General features: G+C 41.0%; 1 protein-coding gene across 1 annotated transcript in view; it reads left to right on the top strand.

The window, feature by feature from the left end:
- GRK4 (G protein-coupled receptor kinase 4) overlaps positions 1-20,636 on the top strand; it is a 36,577-nt gene that overhangs the window by 2,128 nt on the left and 13,813 nt on the right. The window contains exons 2-7 of the mRNA XM_009910081.2: positions 10,324-10,410; positions 11,061-11,173; positions 15,375-15,452; positions 16,629-16,729; positions 18,483-18,575; positions 19,909-19,972. Coding sequence (XP_009908383.1) covers positions 10,324-10,410; positions 11,061-11,173; positions 15,375-15,452; positions 16,629-16,729; positions 18,483-18,575; positions 19,909-19,972 — 536 coding nt within the window. The remainder of the gene's footprint in view (positions 1-10,323; positions 10,411-11,060; positions 11,174-15,374; positions 15,453-16,628; positions 16,730-18,482; positions 18,576-19,908; positions 19,973-20,636) is intronic.

Raw genomic sequence — 20,636 nt, 5'->3', positions numbered from 1 at the left:
GAACGGCATTTGCCAAGTTAGTGTTTGTGGTAGGTATTTTACTGAGATACAGTCTTTGCTAAAAGGGCCTCACAACTGGGACAGAAGAGCAGACTTTCAACTGACCTTTTCCTTCCCACATTCCAGTTATCTTATTGTATAGTGTGTATGGAGAGGTGGGATGGCATGGAGAAGTACAGAATTACTGTTTCTCATAGAAGAAGGTGAAGTCCTAAGCTAGTATCAAACAGCAGCTTCACTTGTTTTCATGTATAGGCTTGAATCACAACAGTAATCCTTTTTCCAGTTTCTCAGTGTGTTACAGATTAGGTAAGAGAAGGTGTTGACCTGTATAACGATTTCAGTTGTAAAAGCAAAAGAAATAAGATGTAAACCACTGTGCTCTTATTTTCAGTGTCATGCTGAAAGAAATCAATATGGGCTTAATTATGGATTTCATGGATTAGTCTCAGTCTAACTTCAGATTCCTTCATGTTGGAGATGAGAGCAGGAAAAGATTGCTCTTGAAAGCATCTTGCAAAGTTTTGTAACCCTAAAGATATATTACCTTCATTTTGCAAACACAGAAACTGAAATAAAGATGGGATATAGCAGAAGCTTAGAAATACTTGGTAAATAACATCAAGTGTACAGAAATCATGCCTGAGCATGTAAACCTCGGTCAGAATGAGGCTCCCAAATCTGTACTCATCATTTTGCTCCAATTTTAGGTACTCTGTTACTTGTGGATTTGAATATTGTTAGGATGTGAACATCATTTGTGGTTTACTGTTGTAGGTGCGCACAATTAGCACACCTTGGACACCTAGGTTCATGTCTGCTGTTTTAATCTGAGTTGATATCAAAGTCGGGTTTTTTGCAAGCCTGGAGAAGAGAAGGCTTCAGAGAGACCTTAGAGCAGCCTCCTAGTATTTGAAGGGTGCTACAGGAGAGCTGGAGGGGGATTTTGTACAAAGGCATGGAGTGACAGGTTTGAGGGGTAATGGCTTCAAACAGGAAGAAGCTGGATTGAGGTGAGACATGAGGAATAAATTCTTCCCCATGACGGAGGTGAGGCACAGGTTGCCCAGAAAAGTTGTGGAGGCTCCAAGCCTGGCTGTGTTCAAAGACAGGTTGGATGGGGCCTTGAGCATGCTGGTCTAGTAGGAGGTGTCCCTGTCCATGGCAGGGGGGTTGCAGCTAGGATGGTCTTTGAGGTCCCTTCCAACTTAAACGATTCTAGGATTCTTTGATATGTAGAAAGTAAATTTGATCTGTGTAATTAGAGAACCAGGAACTAACCAGTGAGACTGGAAAAATTGCATCTTTTACTGCTGCTTTCTTCTACCAAGTAAAAACAAAGAGGTACTTCTGTGTATTTCTAGACCTTTTACCTTCTCACCAGTAGTCTTACTGTTAATTTATTTCATTAGAGGTGTGAATCTTCTAATTAGATTTGCGTGATGATCACACTGGTTTGTAATGTTTACATCTCTCATTTTTCAAGCCAGATAAAGCTTTGGCTTCCCCCCAGCCTCCAAACTTTAAATGTTGCTATATGATGTTATTGAGAGGATTTTCCAAACCTTTTCATAAACCAGATAGTTTTAGTAGCAGCCTGCCTCTTCCAATAAGGACTTGTAATATCTCTGCAGCTACTACAATACCCCTTTATGCGAAGAAGGAAAACTGTGAGGATTCCTTATCTTGATGTGACTGTAAATAATCAAATGCCAGTGCTTTGCACACGTGGGTGTTGATGATGGCTCACAGTATATGACTCTAGTATGCACCTACTAGTAGAAAATATTGTGGTGACAAAAAAAGGTACTTGTTGGATGAAAGATTAAGGAGTCAGAAGCTCTATTGGGAGGGTTTTTTTTTTGTCCTTGTCTGCTTCTCCAGCTGACCTGCTCGTGCTGAGAACTAACCTGTCTATGGAGGGATTTGCCTCCAGGTGAAAACTGTAGTGCAAAGTGTTCTGGGATTCCCCATCCCAGTTTCCTGGGATAAGTGACCTTCTGTGCCAATGCAGCTCTTTCCTCTTGTGCATACATTACTTTTTGAGGGAAACCTGCATGTGAGAAAGAGAAACGGAAAACTTCCTCTTAAGGTGAACCTGATCGTGGAGCGAGCACCGGTGACTCAGTAGAAAAAACAAGATTATAAAGCAAAGTTGATCTCAGGAGCACTGAAGTGCAGCAAATGAGATAGAAAACCAGGTGAATTAAATGATATTGATTTGTGAACTGGGGGGGGTAAACAGTGCCAAGGCTTGCAACGTCAGGATCTCCTTACTCAGGTTTTCACTGACGGGGTTTTATGTCTGAAAGAATAATGTGCAGCAACAGGACAACAGAGGAATTAACAAACTGATTTTTTCCCCAGCAGAAATGTCTTTGAAATTAGTTTCTCTTGAAGGGCAGGGAAGAATATATCCCATAAATGAGGACAGATCATAAACATAAACTGAAAAAACCCAGGAAGTTCACAAGAAATGTATTTCTGTTTTATATTCACTTTTCTCTTTATTTATATTTGCATCCTCTGTTTTTCATAGTTACTTCAATCACTCTTAATAAGTCCTTTGAGTGTATGTAAGATCCAAATTCATTTCAGCATCCCACACATAGTCTGTGATGTTTAGAAGGAGAGAAATTAATCACTGTATGTTTTAAACTGCTTAGGAGCTTTCCTTTTTTTTCATTGCCTGAAGTAATAGTCTCCAAAAACATGTCCAAAGGGTAGATCTGTCGTTCCTTTGAAGTCAGTGGCAGTTTACTCCATTTGAGGATCTATGCCAAGAGTCTGTTTTAAACATACCTGGTGTATTTGCATGCACTTGAAAATTCATTTCTACTGCTCTGGCAGGATCAGCTTGTGAATGAAGGTTGGGTCTGCAGTTAGGCCTTGTAATATCCTCTGTGCCGTGATTGATTTAAGCTAAAACAAGATCATGCCTCAAGCAAGTTTTCCCCCAAGCTGTTGGCTGTATTGGCTCTGGCCTGTGGTTGCTGAATTGGTGAAGATAGTTACCAGCTGGATCCATGAACCAATCTAGGGTGTGTGGGTGGTTGTGTTTGGGTTTTTTTTCTATGCTCTTGGGTGTTTTGGGGTTGGGGTTTTCTTCCTCAAATTAGTTTTCAGAGGGATCAGCAGGCTTCTACAGATCTGATAATTATTGGGTGCAGCCTGAGGATTGAGTTGGCAGGAGCCTTTCAGTAACAAAATGTGATCCCAGTTTGGCTTAAGCAAATCCTGAAATCTCCTTGTTTCAGAATTGAAATTGTTTCAGTCTTTAGCACTCTTCACATAAAACAAGCAGTCCACTGAGATTGTGAGTTTTATCTGTTTTAAGTTTAAACCCAAGTGAAACAATTCAGCAAGCAAAAAGCATCCTCCCTTTGCTTGCAGCATAAGGTAAGAATTTAGTATGGTGTTGGTTATGATAGATAGGCAGACAGCCTGTACTGTGTGCATTCATCACTAGGGTGAAAACACTAAGGAGACTACCCAGATCACCACAGTTTAGCTATTGAACTGAACTTGAGTCTTTTAATTCTTTAAGGAGCATGGGCAAGAACCCAGGCATGCTTGTACCAAAGAGCCCATTCACCATCAGCAAGCAGGAGGTTTAACGTGAGAGTGCCGTGAGATTTTGCAAGTGCTGTTATTTTCGTCCCTTCTTCCCTTATTTGCCTCCTGTGTCCTATTGCACTCCCTTCTTGCATTGTGCTTTAAATCGCTGTAAACTCATTGTGGCAGGAAACATGTCTTCCTGTGTTTGTACAGAATTATGCACAATGTCTGCCTTTTTGTCCTTTATTTAATGAACTCGAAGAAGGAGGCATGTGGGCACGTTGGAATCTAAATAATTACATTTACTAAATAAACACAACGTGAGAGCTGTAGTTATTGATACACACTGCTGCTTTGGTTATTACAGACGTGGCAATTAGGACTAGAGGTTTCACAATCTAAAGGCATTTGTCTCATTTTCTATCTGTTGCAGTCTTGAGGTACCACCATGATAAAAAAGTCCTTGCTTGTCAAGGAGCCATCTGTAAAAACTGGTGTTTTCTTACTGTTTGGTTTTGTTGGTTGGTTTTTTTTCTCCCTTTAGTAAACCCTGTTAGTAGAGACATCTCAAAATGAAATGTGTACAGAGATGTTTGACTGTAAGATCAGATGGATGAATTCTGGTCCAGATTAGTTATATTTACTTGAGTTGACTCAAGACTTCCCTAGCTAACCTCTGAGGAAGCGCAGAAGCTGTTCAGTTTGTATGCAGGAACATTCCTAACCATGCACATGATTACTGGAATTGGATATAGAGCTGATGTGAAGAACCAGTTGTTCAAGTGGTTATAGCTGTGGGAACAATAAATGATTGTGCATATAAACAAGCAGCACAAATGTTCATATGGATACCTGGGGTTTTAACTGCTTACAGTGACTGCTCCACAGTCAAATGAGCAAGAGGACTTGAGTGTTAAGTCCTGCTCTAGGCACTTGAATCCATGAGTGTGAGGACTATGATCTTAAACATGCTGTAGTACTCTAAATCTGTAGTTTTGGGTCTATCTTTATTTCATAGAATCCTATAATGGTTTGGGTTGGAAAGGACCTTAAATATCATCTAGTTCCAACCACCCTGCTATGGGCAAAGATACTTCCTGCTAGATCAGCTTGCTCAAGACCCCATCCAGCCTGGCTTTCAAAACTGTCAGGCTTGGAGCCTCCACAACTTCTCTGGGCAACCTGTCCCAGTGCCTTACCACCCTCACGGGGAAGAATTTCCCCCTTATGTCTGATCTATATCGAGCTTCTTCCTGTTTGAAGTCATTACCCCTCACCCTGTCACTTCATGTTTCTGTGAAAACTCCCTCTCCAGCTCTCCTGGAAGGCTGCTCTAAGGTCTCCCTGAAGCATTCTCTTCTCCAGTGCGAACAGCCCCAACTCTCTCAGCCTGTCTTCACAACAGAGGTGCTCCAGCCCTTGGATCATCTTCATGGCCTCCTTTGGACCTTCTCTAACAATTCTATATCCTTCTTGTGCTGGGGGCTCCAGAAAAGGACACAATACTCCAGGTGGGGTATTTCTTGAAGCACTTGTGTTCAGATGTGCCTTGGTCTGTCTGATGCTGAAAGTGAAGTTCCTACTTTGAGCTGAAACCTGATTTTACAGGTAGGTGGTATTGGTAAACTTGTTGAGAGCCAGCTAGGTTACATCCATCATACTTCTGGAAAACCCCCGGCTGTCTAGAACTTGGAAGCATGGCAGCCTTCCTCAAGTGATGGTACCCATGAACTTGCCCCCAAGCCCAGAGTTAGTTGTTGTTCTGTGTTACCATTCTGATCTAAGGACTTGAGGTGTTAATTCTGCAATAGTTTGTGGATCTTTCATGGTAAGGGCACACCATCAAAATGTCTTAGTGGGCAGTGTTTACAGTGTCTGTGTAGCATAAGGCCGTAGTTAAAAAGGAATGTTTTGGGTTTTCTGTGAAAGGCTTTAATGCTTATCTGGGTGGTTTGAAGGAAAGGGTGTCTGTCAGTAGGAGATTTGAATTCATCTGAGTTTAAAATCTGTTAGAAAATTTGTCTGCAAGTTTCTCAGCTGTGGGAACGATGTAAGACAGTACATGTACTCGAGCTGTGGAGGCTCCAGCTCTGGAGGTGTTCAAAGCCAGGCTGAATGGGGCCTTGAGCAACCTGGGCTAGCAGGAGGTGTCCCTGCCCATGGCAGGGAGTTGGAAGTAGATGATCTTTAAGCTCCCTTCTAACCCAAACCATTCTAGGGTTCTGTGATGATTCTCATGCATGTCAGTTTAGGTGATGTAGGGCTGCTGCATCAGTTCTTTTGCATTTTCCATTGAGACAACGGAATGGTTTTTACAGTTAATGGCATGCTCTAGGCTGTCTTCTCATTGCAGTTTTGTGCTTTCAGAGCTTATCTGGGTGTGGTCTAGCATGAATTTCTCAGCTGGTATCTGACAATCTGGTTTGTGGGATCGGTTTTGCAAGAATGATGTTGTAGCAATCGTGCAGCTCTGGTGCTTCTCAACCACAGAGACACGGTACTTGCCTTATACAGGCAGGAGAGCTGCAGCACAAAGGTCCCTGAAAACTCAATGGCTGAATCTCATTGAGATTGGGTGTTCAGCCACAGAATCTTACCACATATAGTCTGTGTACATTTATTATCCAAACATAGTGTGATGCTTCTCACTATTTTCATTGCATGGAGCAGAATCCAAGTTTTCTGTGTCATGGAAGACTGACTAATAATGTTCAGTAAACATTGTGCTCAGTAAAATGAGCATCATGCCACGAATCCTGGCTGGAAGGAAGATCACTTTGGCTGTGGGAAGTCTGCCTGATGACTGGAAGAATATTTCTGTTTCTCTAAATCCGTTTCTATATGAGATTGCTTTGTTTTGCTGCAGCAGTTTCTTTCCTTTTTTTTTTCCCAGCTGGTTGTGTTTTTACTAAGAACTAAGTCAACTACTTTGTCTCCCTTAAGTTTTTCAAAGTTTTTTTCTGAAGTTCTATGATTCTAAGTTTAAAAATGAAACCATCTAAACAACTTTCTCATACTGTATCCTAATCACAGAATCACAAAAACATTCAGGCTGGAAAAGATCCTCAAGATCGCCAAGTCCAACCCCAAACTCTACAAGGTTCACCCCTAAACCATATCCCCAAGCACCACATCCAAACAACCCTTACACACATCCAGGGTTGGCAACTCAACCACCTCCCTAGGCAGCACATTCCAGTGCCTGACCACTCTTCTCCATTAAATTTTTTTTTCTAATGTCCAGTATAGACCTACCCAATCACAGCCTGAGGCCATTGCCTCTTGTTCTTTCACTAATTACCTGTGAGAAGAGACCTAACTGTGATGACCTAACTGAATTTGCCTAATTAAGAAGCAAAACCATACAAAGAGGTACATGCTGAAATTCTAACTCCTAAGAAGTAATTTGAAGAAGAGAAGGCAAAATTCTCATGCACCTGAAAATGTAATTGCAGTGTTTGCATGCTGTAATGGTGTATTGCTGCATCCACCCCTCTCTTTGTAAAGGATGAGTTGCTTCAAGTTGGACATTGTTCTAGCCAGCAATTACATCTGAAAGAGGCAAAAGTAGTAATTCATCTGAACCACAGAGGTCAACCATAAAGCAGATTAACCTAATGGCTGTGTTGCTGTCGTGTTGGGAAGTAAGCTAGTGGTCTTTCTGGAAGAATTTTATCTGAAGTCTTTTCGAAGGAGCTCCAAAATAGAAGCTCTGAAATCAATATTAAGACACTTACAAACCACAACTATTATGATTTGATTTGGTACCTCTTTTAAACTGCCTCAGAAATGGAAAAGGACTTTGCAATTAAGTAATAATATGACAGATTGGCCTCCACCCAGAACTTTTCCCAGAAATGGCTCGTTTACCTGTAAATGATGTAGGGCATGCATTCTCTTTATGTTCTTGGGACATACAGACTTTTTCTGTGCATTTGCTGTAAATATAAGAACAGTCAGTGCAGAGACTAGAGAGAGCATGTCGAGTTTGTTGTTGCTCCTAAGCGCTTGGTTCCTGTGTGCCATTAATAAATTATATGTAGTCTTTATTGACTTACAGGATGGTGACTTCAGCTGTATTTGAGCACACAGTCTCTTCTTGTAAATTGAAGTTCATAATGGTCACATCATAAATAACTGGGAAAATATTTGGGTCAAGATACAGCAGACTTTCTTGTGTTAGACTTCAAGTATCGTGCACCAATGGTCGTCTCTTTTGGTTTGGGGTTTGTTTCTTTTCTTTGACTTCAGGAGCTGCTATATTCAGTGGGTATCAATCCAGTTTTGTTTTTCCAAAAAGCCTTGTGGTGTCAAGTCAGAAAATAGCCCCACAGGCAGCAGGTTGAGGGAAGGATTCTCCCCCTCTGTTCCCCTCAGACCCCACCTGGAGTCCTGTGTCCAGCTCTGGAGCCCCCAACACAAGAAGGGCGTGGAATTGTTAAAATTGGGTACAGAGGAGGCCTCAAAGGTGATCTGAGGCCTGGAGCACTGCTGCTATGAACACAGGCTGAAAGAGGTCAGGTTGTTCAGCCTTGAGAAGAGAAGGCTCCAGGGAGACCCTAAATCAGCCTTCCAGGATTTCAAGGCGGCCTCTGGGAGAGCTAGAGAGGGACTTTTCACAAAGGCATGGAGTGACAGAACAAGGGGTGATGGCTTCAAACTGGAAGAAACTGGATTGAGATGAAGGAAGAAGTTGTTCCACATGAGAAGGTTGCCCAGAGAAGTTGTGGAGGCTTCGAGCCTGGCAGTGTTCAGAGGCATTTTGGATGAGGTCTTGAGCAAGCTGGTATGGTGGGAGGTATCCTTGCCCATGGCAGAGGGTTGGAGCTAGATGATCTTGAAGGTCCCTTCTAACCCAAGCCATTCTAGAATTCTATGTAATTCCCTGAATTTGGGTTGGTTTCTCATTCTTGGTCAATACTGTACTGTGTCAAGCACAAATGAGTCTTTCTGAGCATCTTCTAATAGGAGGACTTTGACTTCTGTGGACATTGCAGCTTATTGTATTTTTCATTTGCATGGCTAAAAATGGAGTTGACACTGTTGTCCATTGTTTTTCATGATCCCATAATAGTCTGCAGTGGGTCAGTAGATGTAGCACAGGCTGTCTGTGTAGTCCTTCATGTTGCTTGTATTTGGTGCTGTTAGAAAGTCTCATTGCTCTATCTGGCTTGATTTTTATCAAGCATATATTCAACTTCTTTTAAACATGAAAAATATTTTGTTAATCTAGTTGGTGTTTTTTTTTTCATTGGTGCTGGTAATTACCTGATTCATGATTAGTTCTGGTCCTGCTTGAAGTATCAGGGGGGAGTAACATCAATGTATTCTAAAATATTTTGGAAGGCAAATGACTCTCAAAGCAGCCTTAGGGAGTAAAGTGCAGAAGAAGGTTCTTTAGAGGGTAGGTATCAGCTCAGAGAAACTCTGCAAGCCAGCCTTGCAAGGTTTTGTATTCCTTACTCCTAGTGATCCTAGGGTTGAGGATATTTCGTTACAGCAGCTCAGTGAAATGTCACTGCTCCTCTTAGCAAATATCTTGTAAATTTGATATGAGCTAAGCTACACTAAGCTGGAACTGAACTGGCTGCAGTGGTGGAACTGTTCATAAGCTGTATGGTTGAGTGCAGAGGGTTTTTTGGTAATATGTATTTTATTATTCTGAGGATGTTAGTTCTTTTCCCCCCAGTGATTTAACTCTGAAAAGTGTTGAGTGCTGTTTGCTGCCTGGTTTCTATTCGGGTTACATAGGGTAACTCCCTTCCTTTCTCTCCCATTGTGGTTAACAGCACTGACTGCTTTGGTACAGTTCTAAAGTTTCTCTGCAGTTCTGCTGTTCTGTCATGTGGAAACACATCTGGCTGTATCACTTAGCAAAATCTTCTTTTAAACTATTTTGCAGCACCAAAATTGCTCTTCCGCTGGACTGTTTTGCAATGAAAAGCATATCTCTATGTTCATGTGTCTGTTTCTTTGCTTCTTTGAGCAGTAGGCAGAGCTTCTGTAATGGAATTGGCTTCTTCAGCTAAAAGCAATGCACTAACGTTACAGTTTAACACAAAAGGTGGAGCACAGATATATTTCCTGAGAAACAATGAGCAAAATACTGCAGTAGTTTCCTAAAATCAGCAGTTTGGTAAAATCAGTTTTTATACAGTGAAATCTGGAGCAGTGAAAAGATCTGAATTCTACAACAGCTAAGTTCTTCTTGATATCCACCTATGGTCTAGAATCAATGGTGTGTATTGAGCAATGCTCACTCATTTATTAGCGAGGTCTACTCTTGCTACTGCCCTTAGAAATGAGAGCATTTATGCACAACTTGATTGTCCAAAAGGTGTTTGAGAGCTCTTTTCTGTTTTGTTACTTAACTTTTAACATCTTCTATTCTGCACCATCGCTGAGAGATAAATGTCTATTTATTTTTTCTTATTTCTGTCTTTGATGCCTCAGTTTTGTTTGAAATGTTGAGAATGCCCAGATGTTTGCTTTGTCTCTGCAGAGGTACTCTGTGTGCACAGCCAAAAGGCGAAATATTTGTCTTGCAAAAGGTTTTCTGCACTTTAAAAAGTGTTTCATATAAAAATTCTTCTGTGTCAACTTTGTTACTGGCTTGGGTATCCTTCTAGATGGATTTCTTCCTAGACATGAAAACCAATCACACAGATCTGTGCAGAAGTGGCCAATTTTATGCTGTTAATGTTTCTTGGTTGTTTTTTTTTTGATGTAGCATTGTGTTTTACATTACTCATGTTTTTCTCCTAGGCAAACGGAGTGGGCGTAGTAAAAAATGGAGAGAGATGCTGAAGTTGCCCCCTGTGAGTCACTGCGAAGGTATTAGAAGCTCCATCGGTAGGTGTCCTGCAGAACAGTCTGGGATGTCTCTGAGAGGGAAGGGAAAGAGTTTGGTGGTGTTAACAGGAAGGATTCTGCCTTGCTTCTGAATGCTAACTAGGAGAAAAAGCTAAACTTGTAATGTGGTGGAGAATTTAGGAGACGATAGCCTCATGAAAAGATAAAAGCCGTGTCCCAGCTCTTTGTTTGGTAAAGGAAACAGTTCCTAAAGGATAAGTGAATAAGAAAAAGGAAGCATCTTGTAGTTTCAACAATGTGGTAATGGAGTTCCCTTTTTTTCCCTTAAAGTCCTGTAATATTTTTATAACCTTTTCTGTTATTATCTTGTATTCCTTCTTTCCAAACAATCTTGTTTGTGTTGGGATTGCTCTTTCACAGTATTGCTGCTTGCCACCTCCCAACTGAAATGAAAGTTAACCTTATGGTTCAGAGGGGTTTTAATAAATGGGGTAGTCTAGAAGAGGCAAGTGTGGCTGGAAGTGAGCGTTTCACTGGTCTTTGGGATCACTGCATGGTTTTGACGCCTTTGCTAAATATGTTAATGTAAAGTCTTTGTGGTTTAGTGATTTTTGTTTTGGCCTATTTTCATGGAGTGCAAGGACCATGATGTGACAGATAAAGATATGTACTTATTATTTCTTTCTCAGAAAGAGACTATAACCAGCTTTGTGACAAACAGCCCATAGGAAGACTTCTCTTCAGGCAGTTCTGTGATTCCAGACCAGATTTGAAAAGATGCATTGAGTTTCTGGATGCAGTGGTAAGCAGTGAGAATCTGGAGATGGAGATCAATAGGCAATGGATTACCCATTTTTTGTTTCCTGAAGCTTGATTAATTTTTTTTCTGCTGGCTTTGGCCGGGACAGAGTTAATTTTCTTCCTTGTAGGTCATGCTGTGCTATGTTTTGGATTTTTGACCAAAACAGTGTTGATAACAAAGATGTTTTAGTTGTTGCTGAACAGTGATTACACAGCATCGAGGCCCCTTCTGTGTTTCTCACGCTGCTCTGCCAGGGGGTAGTCTGGTGGTGCACAAGAAGCTGGGAGGGGGGCACTGCTAGGACAGCTGACCCCAGCTGAGCAAAGGGGTGGCCACATCAGGCCGTGCTCAACAATAAAAGCTGGGGGAAAGAAGAGGGTCTGGTGTTTGTCTTGCCAAGTAGCTGCTAGACTTCGCTGGAGAGGGCTGAGCACCTGCCTGCCAGTGGGAAGAAGAAAATGAAATTCTGATTTTGCTTTGCTTGTGTGTGCAGCTTTGTTTGAACTATTAAACTGTCTCTCTCTCAGCCCACAAGTTTTCTCACTTCTACCCTCATGATTATTATTGGGAAGGGAGTGAGGGGGCAAGTGTGAGGATTAGCTGACTACTGTGGTTAACAACAATCTAATAGAATACTCCTTTTCTCTTAAACACATGTGTTCGTGGTGCTGCTTACGTGAGAGCACAGGGCCATTTGGTCTTTATCAACTCTGAAGCTGTGACTTTTGATAAATATCAGATAAAACTCTCTCTGTGTTACTTAAAGGAAGATGGTTAACATTTAGCATAAAATCCCTGCCATCTTGGTGTGGTCAGAGATACAAAAATGGGCAGGGTGGGAGTAAGAGAAATACTTTTAGAAGGACATGCTGCTTGACTTCTTGAGCCTAGAGGAGTGTGCTAGAATGGATCTTACCATACTCAGACTTGAAAATGTTGTAAACATAGACTTGAAAATGTTACAACTTGCATGGAAGCCCTAGGCTAGACAGACTGTGCTAATTAAACAAAGATACAATGGAGCTGGAAACGTAGGGAACCATCTATGGAAGGAGGGAAGACAGATTTTAGAGACCAAGGGAAAAGGAAATTGGTTTGTATTGATACATTTGCATCTTGCTATCTATCACTAAAGAATGAGGAGAGGATGGAAGTGTGCCCACAGCCATGATTTGTAAGATACCCTCAGACAAAACCCTCATGGGCAGGGGGATTGTAATGAGTGGGCAGGCACAAGGCAGACGTTAAGAGGAGAGAATAATAGCTCAGAGCTTTTTATTCTTTGTCTCTTACAGTAGAATATACTCTCAAATTGAGATGGCTGCCAAAAGAACAGTTTTCCTCATCCCACCCATTTTTGTTCTTAAATTCAGGGAACAGATGACCGAAGAAGGTAGAATTAGGGTACTGCCGCTGCTTACATGTGTCCCAAAGTACAGTATTGGAATGTAAAATGGCTCTGAAAGGTTCAGAGTGTAAGGAAATACGTGGCATTATTACTGTGCCCTCCACTTCAGGATATCTTTCTTCCCCCCTGTGGGAGTATAAACGCAGCACTCCATCAGCTAAAAAGGAAATTTAGTGTCAAATAAGTAGAATTGCTTTATACTTAGCAATGAATTTTGTGTGCAGTCAGGCTTACTCCCCAGGTGCATTTCACCATACTTTTGTGACTCTTAGGAGCTGTTCTAGCATCAAATTCCAGAGACCAGTTTGACAGTTGGAGACACAGAGTGGATTGAATAGAAATCCAGAACAATGGAGCTAAATATCCCAAAGTGAATGTAAACAAGAGCCTTTAATGAGCATGGCACAATGGGGAAAGCACTGAGAACTGTGGATGTGGCCTCAATGATTGCAACCTCCACACATTTTCAATCCTTACAAGCTTGGATAAGGAGTAACAGAATCTTTGGCAGCATGAGGGAGAAAAGAAATGACAGGCATGACCTGTACAGCAGGCATGTGTGAGCTCTACAGGTGTCATTTTTCGGGTGCAATTGTCTCTCAAAAGTGCCTGCAGTGTTTTACAGTAACTGAAAATTTTGAATTGTTTTAAATATGCAGCCTGTGATGTTACATGGATTACAACCCTTCTGTGAATTACCAAAGACTTCCCTACCTGAGCTAAACTGATGTGGAGGATAATTCTGCACTTTACTTTTTTTGTTTGTTTTATTTTTTTTTAACTTCCATTTGGGGGGGAAAAAATCTACTGAAGAAGTCTTCTTGGGAATCACTGAAACAGAAACCTCTTTTGTGAGCTGAAAGCTAGCATGTTGTCTTGTTCAAGGGAGGGAAATGAAATACCTTCTCTCTCTTACAGATGGGTTCCTGAAGTAGCCAGATTCCCTTTTCTGGAGTGGACTTCAGCAAGCTTGTTGAAGCTTTTTCCATTTTTCTTTGTGGGGGTGGAGTTGAGAGGTTTTCATTGTTGGTTTTGTTTGTAAGGCAGTAATGTGAAGGGAAGGGCCATGCTTTTGGGGGCTTTGCCTTGAGTTTTGCCTTTTAAAATTTGTCCTGTGTTTAACTTTTTTTATTTTAAATAGATTTTTAGACTTCTTTCTGGCATTAAATGTCAGAGTCTTTAAGTACCTTGCTTCTTAATTAAAAGAGTTTTCTGACCCTCTTGCAAGGAACAATGTGATTTCAGCAGCATGACTGTTTCAGGAGGCCAAAAAATGGCAAAATCAAGGTAGCACAATGCTGTGTGATCTCCCTGAATAGAATGCTGAGACTGGTCAGCTCTAACTCTTGAAAAGGTGTGACCTTGAAAGTCTGGGGTCAGCTTGGCCTTACAGAAAGAACAGTTGTGAAATAATTGAATAAAAATGATAGAAATTGAAGTGAGGAATTACAGTTATCCAGTCATCTAGTGACTCATTTCATTAACTGGAGACAAGTTACTCAAGTCTGAAAAAGAATGGATGACAGCTTAAACTTCCCTCTTAAGCTGTGTGAGCAACAGAAATTACTTGACAAGTCTGTCTCTTAAATTTCCTTTGAAATGACAGAATCTGCTTACAACGGTATGCCTAGCTGTTTGTGCTCACTTAGTGACTACTCTGGCATTACTGGGAAGGTAGAAGGCTTTTCTGACCTCAGGTTGTTTGGTAGTTGCAGAAGAATTCCTTGCCATCAGTCTGACTGCTGTGGAGTTTAAGGAGCAAAACCAATGGCATGCAGCTGCTCATGGATTTGAGGGCTGTGCTGAAATGGTTGATGCCATAGTGTCTCAGCAGAAAAAGATGTTGATGACTTAGCAGTGAGTCAGTGTGGGTTAGATGCAATTGATTGCAGAACTGGAGTTCAGGGATTCTCTTATTTCCAGTGGTGTGTGTTTGATTCCTGAGTTGTCTATGTTCCAGTGTTCTGGTTTCTTTACAGAGGTACATGACTTCTCTTTCCATTAGATCAGTCACTTGGAACTTTATATGAGGTTCTTAATGGTTGTTGTCCCAATAAACCAAGCTGTTGTTTTGTATGGTGTAGTCCTGAGGGAGTTGTGCCACACATTCTTTGTTCTGGGTGTATGCATTTACCTTCTGAGATACAAAACAAGCTTTGACTGAGTTGGCCCAGCTCACAGAGCCAATGCAAGTTGCTGTTGGAGACTGCTATTTTCTAATTCATCTTTCCCCAGATGCTGTGTTCTCTCTTTAAGCATTGTAACTTCTGTGTCTGCTTCTAGATTGTTGCTTCTTTGTTGAACCTCAGGCAGCTGACCTTGGCCTCTCCAGGTCCTTCTGTAGAGCCTTCCTGCCCACAGGCAGATCAGTGCTCCCTCCCTCAATCTCCTTGTTCTGATCATTGATAAAGATACTCAACAAAACCAGTGTTTAAATTAAACAGAACTAATTATTTCCCACCTGGATCAGTGTGTCCTACAATACCACATAACTGGAATTTCATTGTAATTTATCTAGTTTAACCTCTGGGATGCAATGTCTGTAATTGGACTTGGACTAACTGTTAGCTGGTGCATGTTTTCCAAAAGTTAAACTTGTGTGCTTAAGACTGTTCAGATGTGTTTCATTATGTAGCCCAAGAATCTTTAGATAGATTTTAAACAATAAGCCTTAAGTTCCTTTGTCTTTTGGGGGCATTGTGTTATTCGTGGTCACATTTGCCTAGCACCATGTAAAAAACTGCAGTGCCAACTAGCTCTGAATGTAATTTACTTTCCCATTCCATTCTCTAGGCAGAATATGAGGTGTCGTCAGATGAAAAGCGTATTGACTGTGGCCTGAAAGTTTTAGAGACCTACTTCACTAATGGGGTGAGTATCTCCTTGTCTTGCAAAATACTCTCTCAAGAGTTCTGTAAATGTCAGATAAATAGAGATCTAAGTGGTTGCAGCATTTTTACTACATCAAACTTCATTAGCCCCATTTTTGTCTTTCTGAAAGGTATACTGCCTTCTGAAAGTGTGAAACATACCAGCTTTAGCAGAAACCTTGACTGATCTCTGCTTTTAGACAATTGCCACTGGGATTTATTCTATGTGTTCTGATAAAATACTGCTCTCAAGTGAAGATATGTTTTCAACTCATTTGGCATCTATAGAAAATTTGCTAGCAAATTAATTCAAAGCTTTGTAGTCTGAAAACATGAGAATGAGGAATTACTTGGATTCGCTGCCTTCTTGCACTCTTTTGTGGCCTCAGTTAATTTGCTGTAACTTTTCAGGATTGCTGTAGATTTCCCCAAAGCATAAAGCAGTTTTGGTTTGGTTTGCTCTAGAGCATTCTGTTTCTCTGTGTTTTGTGTGGAGATCACTAGCAGCTGATCTTTCAAAAACCAATAAGATCTAACACATGCAAGAGTCTCTTCTTTGGTATCCAGCAGAAGTTTTTCTGTGGCTGTGTAATTAGACATTTGCTTTCTATGAGTAGCTGCACCACCTTCTCTTACTTCAGTCATCTTGAAAAGACTTCACTCCAAATGAAAGTCTTGCAGATGCCTTAAAAGCAGAAGGACTTCTGGCACTTTCTTTGGGGCTACCAGAAGTAAAAAAAGACAAATACAGATTTCTTTGGGCTGATTTGAAACAGTTTCCCAACGTGGTGTGTGTGTGTTTCTTTCCCCTTCGTTGCATCCTGCCAAGCCAAACAGATAACTTGCTTTTGTGGTGGTAGACTTAAGGACAGAAAAAGAAGCTTGACTTAGTGCCAAGTTTGTTTCCCTGGATACTGAACAAGTAAATAACTGTAATGGCTTTTGATGCATTCTCTGTAATAGGGAACAAATAAAAATGTTGCCTGAACATGACTTACTTGCTTTCTGTTTAGCCAGACCATTCCTTTCCTTTTCCCCTATTAGAAGATCTCATTTCACTTTTAATACAGAAGATTTCATTTCACTTCTAATACAGAGCTTTTACTTGTGCAGTTGATTTAATTGATATACAAAAATGCCTTTCATTGTTGCCTTTTTTTGTTTTAATTATGTCAAGTCTACAGCACACTTGCCAGAAATACCTCAGGAAACAGTAAATGAATGTAAAGCAAGACTGGAAAAGAATCCTTCTAAAGATCTTTTTATGGACTGTACTAGGTAAGTTAAAAATGCACAGTTTGAGTATCACAAGAGAAACTGCTGTGTTTCTGAGAGAAATGAAAGGTGAATTTACCAGAGTGTGGAGTATTTAGTCTCTGAAATGAGTGAATTTTATGGTAGATTCCAGTCATCCACAATCTTTATTTGACTGAATTAGTAGTAAAAACCAGGAAGAGAACTAGGGAAGTTACTCAGTTAACTAAATTCTCTAGCAAATGAACCTCCTTTTGTTCTGAGAACAAAGCTGTGTTAACAATGAAAGCTCCTATAAAAACCCCACAGCCCTGCTCTGCTACACCTTTAGGAGTGGTTTAGCATAGAATGGCTGGCACCTTTACTGCCCTTGGTTATCTCTTCCTCTTCCACTACATCAATACTTCAACAATTCAGGTCTTGAAGTGAATGTGGAGAAGAAACTTGGAGCAGATTTATTAAAGGACTGGGTCTCCTTCCGATGTGATTTAGATGTTTGACTTCTGCAGAGCTTTTTCCTTAATGTTTGTGCTATTTTGGCATAAAATCACACTATTATCTGCTACCAAGTGTCTTGTGAGTTAGAATAGTACTTCTCTTGTATTCTTACCCTTTAATGATTTCTTTTCTGTGATGAAGTTACTCAGAAAAATGCGTGGTTACAAACTGGAGCTTGAAAGGTTTCTGAATAATGTTACACAATGCATGGTTCTTGAAAACAGCTTGAGCTGAGGCAACAGTTACTCCATTAAAATGGTTGATTTGGGGAAGGATGGTGTGAGTTAACACAAACACACACAGCTTGGTTTTGTTTTGGAGCCATGAGCTGATATTTGACACAGCAGTAGCAGCAGTGGGGGAACGGCACATCAGAGTCACAGAATGTTAGGGGTTGCAAGGGACCTCAAAAGATCATCCAGTCAAATCCCCCTGCCAGAGCAGGATCACCTAGGGCAGATCACACAGGAACGCATCCAGGTGGCATGTTAACCAGTGTTGCATGTCTCTCTGAAGCCTTTATGTTTCTGATATTACTGGTTCTTCAAGGCATGCTTGATCATGTCTGAAGGATTGCAACATGTTTTGTCACTGCTTGGGTCATCTCCCTGACAACAAAAATAATCATGCTTTATAACAACCAGAGATTATAAGGTTGAAAGGGATGTGTGAGAACACCTAATAAAACATGTCTCAGACAGAGGATCAGTCATGTAGGTCATCCCTTTCCTCTTGCTGATAAATAGCTGAATACTATTTGAATGGCTTCTTTTCCTCCCCCATTTTGGTGTGTTTAGTTTAAGGGGAATAACAAAACACCTGGTTTTCTGGTTTGGATGTGGCATTTCCATTTCCAACCCTAAAATAAGATTTTCCTTATCAGTCTCCAAAGAATGTATGAGAAGCTATTACCTTCCTGTAGGTATCTTTCAGGAAGGTCATATATGTGGGGTCATTTCTGCATTGCATAGCTCCTGAGAGACTAATGTTTAGGTGGGCTTGAAGATGTGCAATGAGAATGCAGAGGTCCAGCTTTCTGGTTGCTCAATGTTACAGCAGGCTGGCATTCACTGCTGTTCTGAGAGGAACAAGTTTCTGTGACAGGCCCTCACTTTGTGAGACACCTGGGTTAAAACCATTGTAGAGCACAGTGGCAATGTTTTCCTGCCTGCAGCTTCGTTGGTATGTTTCAGTTTATTTTAACAGATTGCTAGCACCTCCTGCTTTATCAGTTGGTTTTTATTTCAGTAGAAGATTGATTTGATTTTCCTGTTGCTAGAATTGTCCATGAATACCTAAGCAGAGGACCATTTGAAGCTTACCAGGAAAGTGTGTATTTTTCCCGGTTTTTGCAGTGGAAATGGCTGGAAAAGTGAGTTCATTTCTAACATTTGCATTAGAATTTTCCTTTACTGTGTGGACAGTCGTGCTTGTTATGCTAGAAATGCTGTAGAGCCCTAAGGAATGGCACTGGGTGACTAAGAAATGATCCGAAATACAAGCTGTAAAGAGCGAGGTTGATGGGTCAGGAAGAGAGACAATATTCCAACAGAGAAGTCTGTGTCAAGTAGTCTTTAAGCAGTAGATTTGTGCTGGGTAAATGCAAATTTAGTATCGTATGGATGTATGTTTGGCTTTCAAGTGTGCAGTGGGATACCAGTCTTTCTTGGGAATGCTAGCATCCTTTACTTTGACCCATGGTTTAATTTGTGGTTAATAAGCAGATTAATCCAGTTTTCTAACCCACTGGGTAATTTGGGACCTAATTGGGTTTTGAGGGTTGTACAGACAGATCTAATAATTACAAGGCAGCAAGATTTGTGTGTATCAGATCTAGTTTGGCTTTTAAATCAGTCCTACATGAGTGTTTAAACTTTTTCAGGAGGTACAGATTGAGTCTAATTCAGCACTGCTGTGTATCATGATCACATAGTCAAACATTAGCATGCTTGAGCTTTAACTTTACTGTAAATTCCAGTTATCTGGTGGCTTTTTTTCACTGAATCAGCAGGAAAATCCAGGAAGAGAACTAGGAAAGTTACCCAATTAAATGAAAATTCTCTACCAGGTGAACCTCCATTGGTTGTCCTGAGAACAAAGCTGCTTTTACAATGAATGCTTTTTAAAAACCAAAACCCCCACCAGCCCCAGCACCATGAAACAACCCTGCTCTGCTACACCTTTAGCAGTGTTTCAGCACAGAATGGCTGACACCTGTTCTGCTTTCAGCTGTCTCTTCCTCTTTCACTACACCAGTACTTCAACAGTTCATCTCTCAAACTGTTGTTGCATGCCCCAACTCTTTTAATGTTTGAAAAAGCTAAGCAGCAATGCAAAAGCAGAACTGATTTACCTTTCAGTGCTGCGGTGTAAGCAGGGTCTCATTGAAATGCAGCCTACATGTAAGCGTACTGCAACTAAGGGGGGCAACTGGAGCTGATAAATGGACTGTTGATGACAACAGATAAGCAGCAAAGGGCCCAAGAGATCAGCTTTTCTCCCTGCTAGTGTCCGTGTCTGCTGACCACATGAGGGAGCCAATGCTTGTCATGGCATCACCCCTTTCTGCTGTTTAATAGTGACTCCATGAAGTCAAGGCAGCTGTTCAGTGAGATGGCATAGAACAGGAAGGAGAAAATGAGTGGGGAGGGAATCACTAGCTTTCCTCATTCTTGTTCCAGTAATTGTTCCTTTCTGTTAATCAGGCAACCGGTAACCAAGCACACATTTAGGCATTACCGTGTACTAGGCAAAGGTGGATTTGGAGAGGTGAGTACCCAAGTGTCTCTCTGCAAGGTAATCCTTAAGGAACAAACCCCAAAAACACCCATGAAGCTGAATACAGAGCAGAAGCAGTTTTTTAACTCTTGACTCACAATATACAACTGATACATTACCTGTCAAACTCGTCAATCCAAACTGCTTTCTTTCAATGCATTAATTTGAGTATTGTAGTGATGTGGAGTTAGAGAAAACTTTACTGATTGGCAATGGTTGCTTCTGTTTATAAATGTCACCTGGGAAGGAGAATGTAGTTTCTGATGAATAATGATGTATTCATGAATCTAATAGGAAAATTATAGATTTTAATTCTCTTTATACTTCACTGGGCTTTTTTCTCCCCTTACATGTTGTAACCATAATTTCCACCCCACCCCCCCACACACATGTTTTAACCAGAGCCCTCTACTGAAGAGGAAGCAGGGTTACTCAATTATTTTCCTCCAGCTTGGTTAAGGTGTGGTTATTTGTCCTCTGTCCTGCTTTCCTGGGCAGAGACTCTTACCTCAGCCATGTGTTTCACCAACACAAGAGCCACAGTTTTACTGAACTACTTACCCCCAGCAAAAATGAGTTTTCTCCTGTATGATCCATTTTTTGACTTCTGTTACAGCTTTTGTGACCCCTCAGAGTTGTTTGATGGGTGAAAGCT

Source organism: Dryobates pubescens, chromosome 23 (genome assembly GCF_014839835.1).
Source record: "Dryobates pubescens isolate bDryPub1 chromosome 23, bDryPub1.pri, whole genome shotgun sequence".
Taxonomy (NCBI): domain Eukaryota; kingdom Metazoa; phylum Chordata; class Aves; order Piciformes; family Picidae; genus Dryobates; species Dryobates pubescens.
This window is presented reverse-complemented; position numbering and strand designations above follow the sequence as displayed.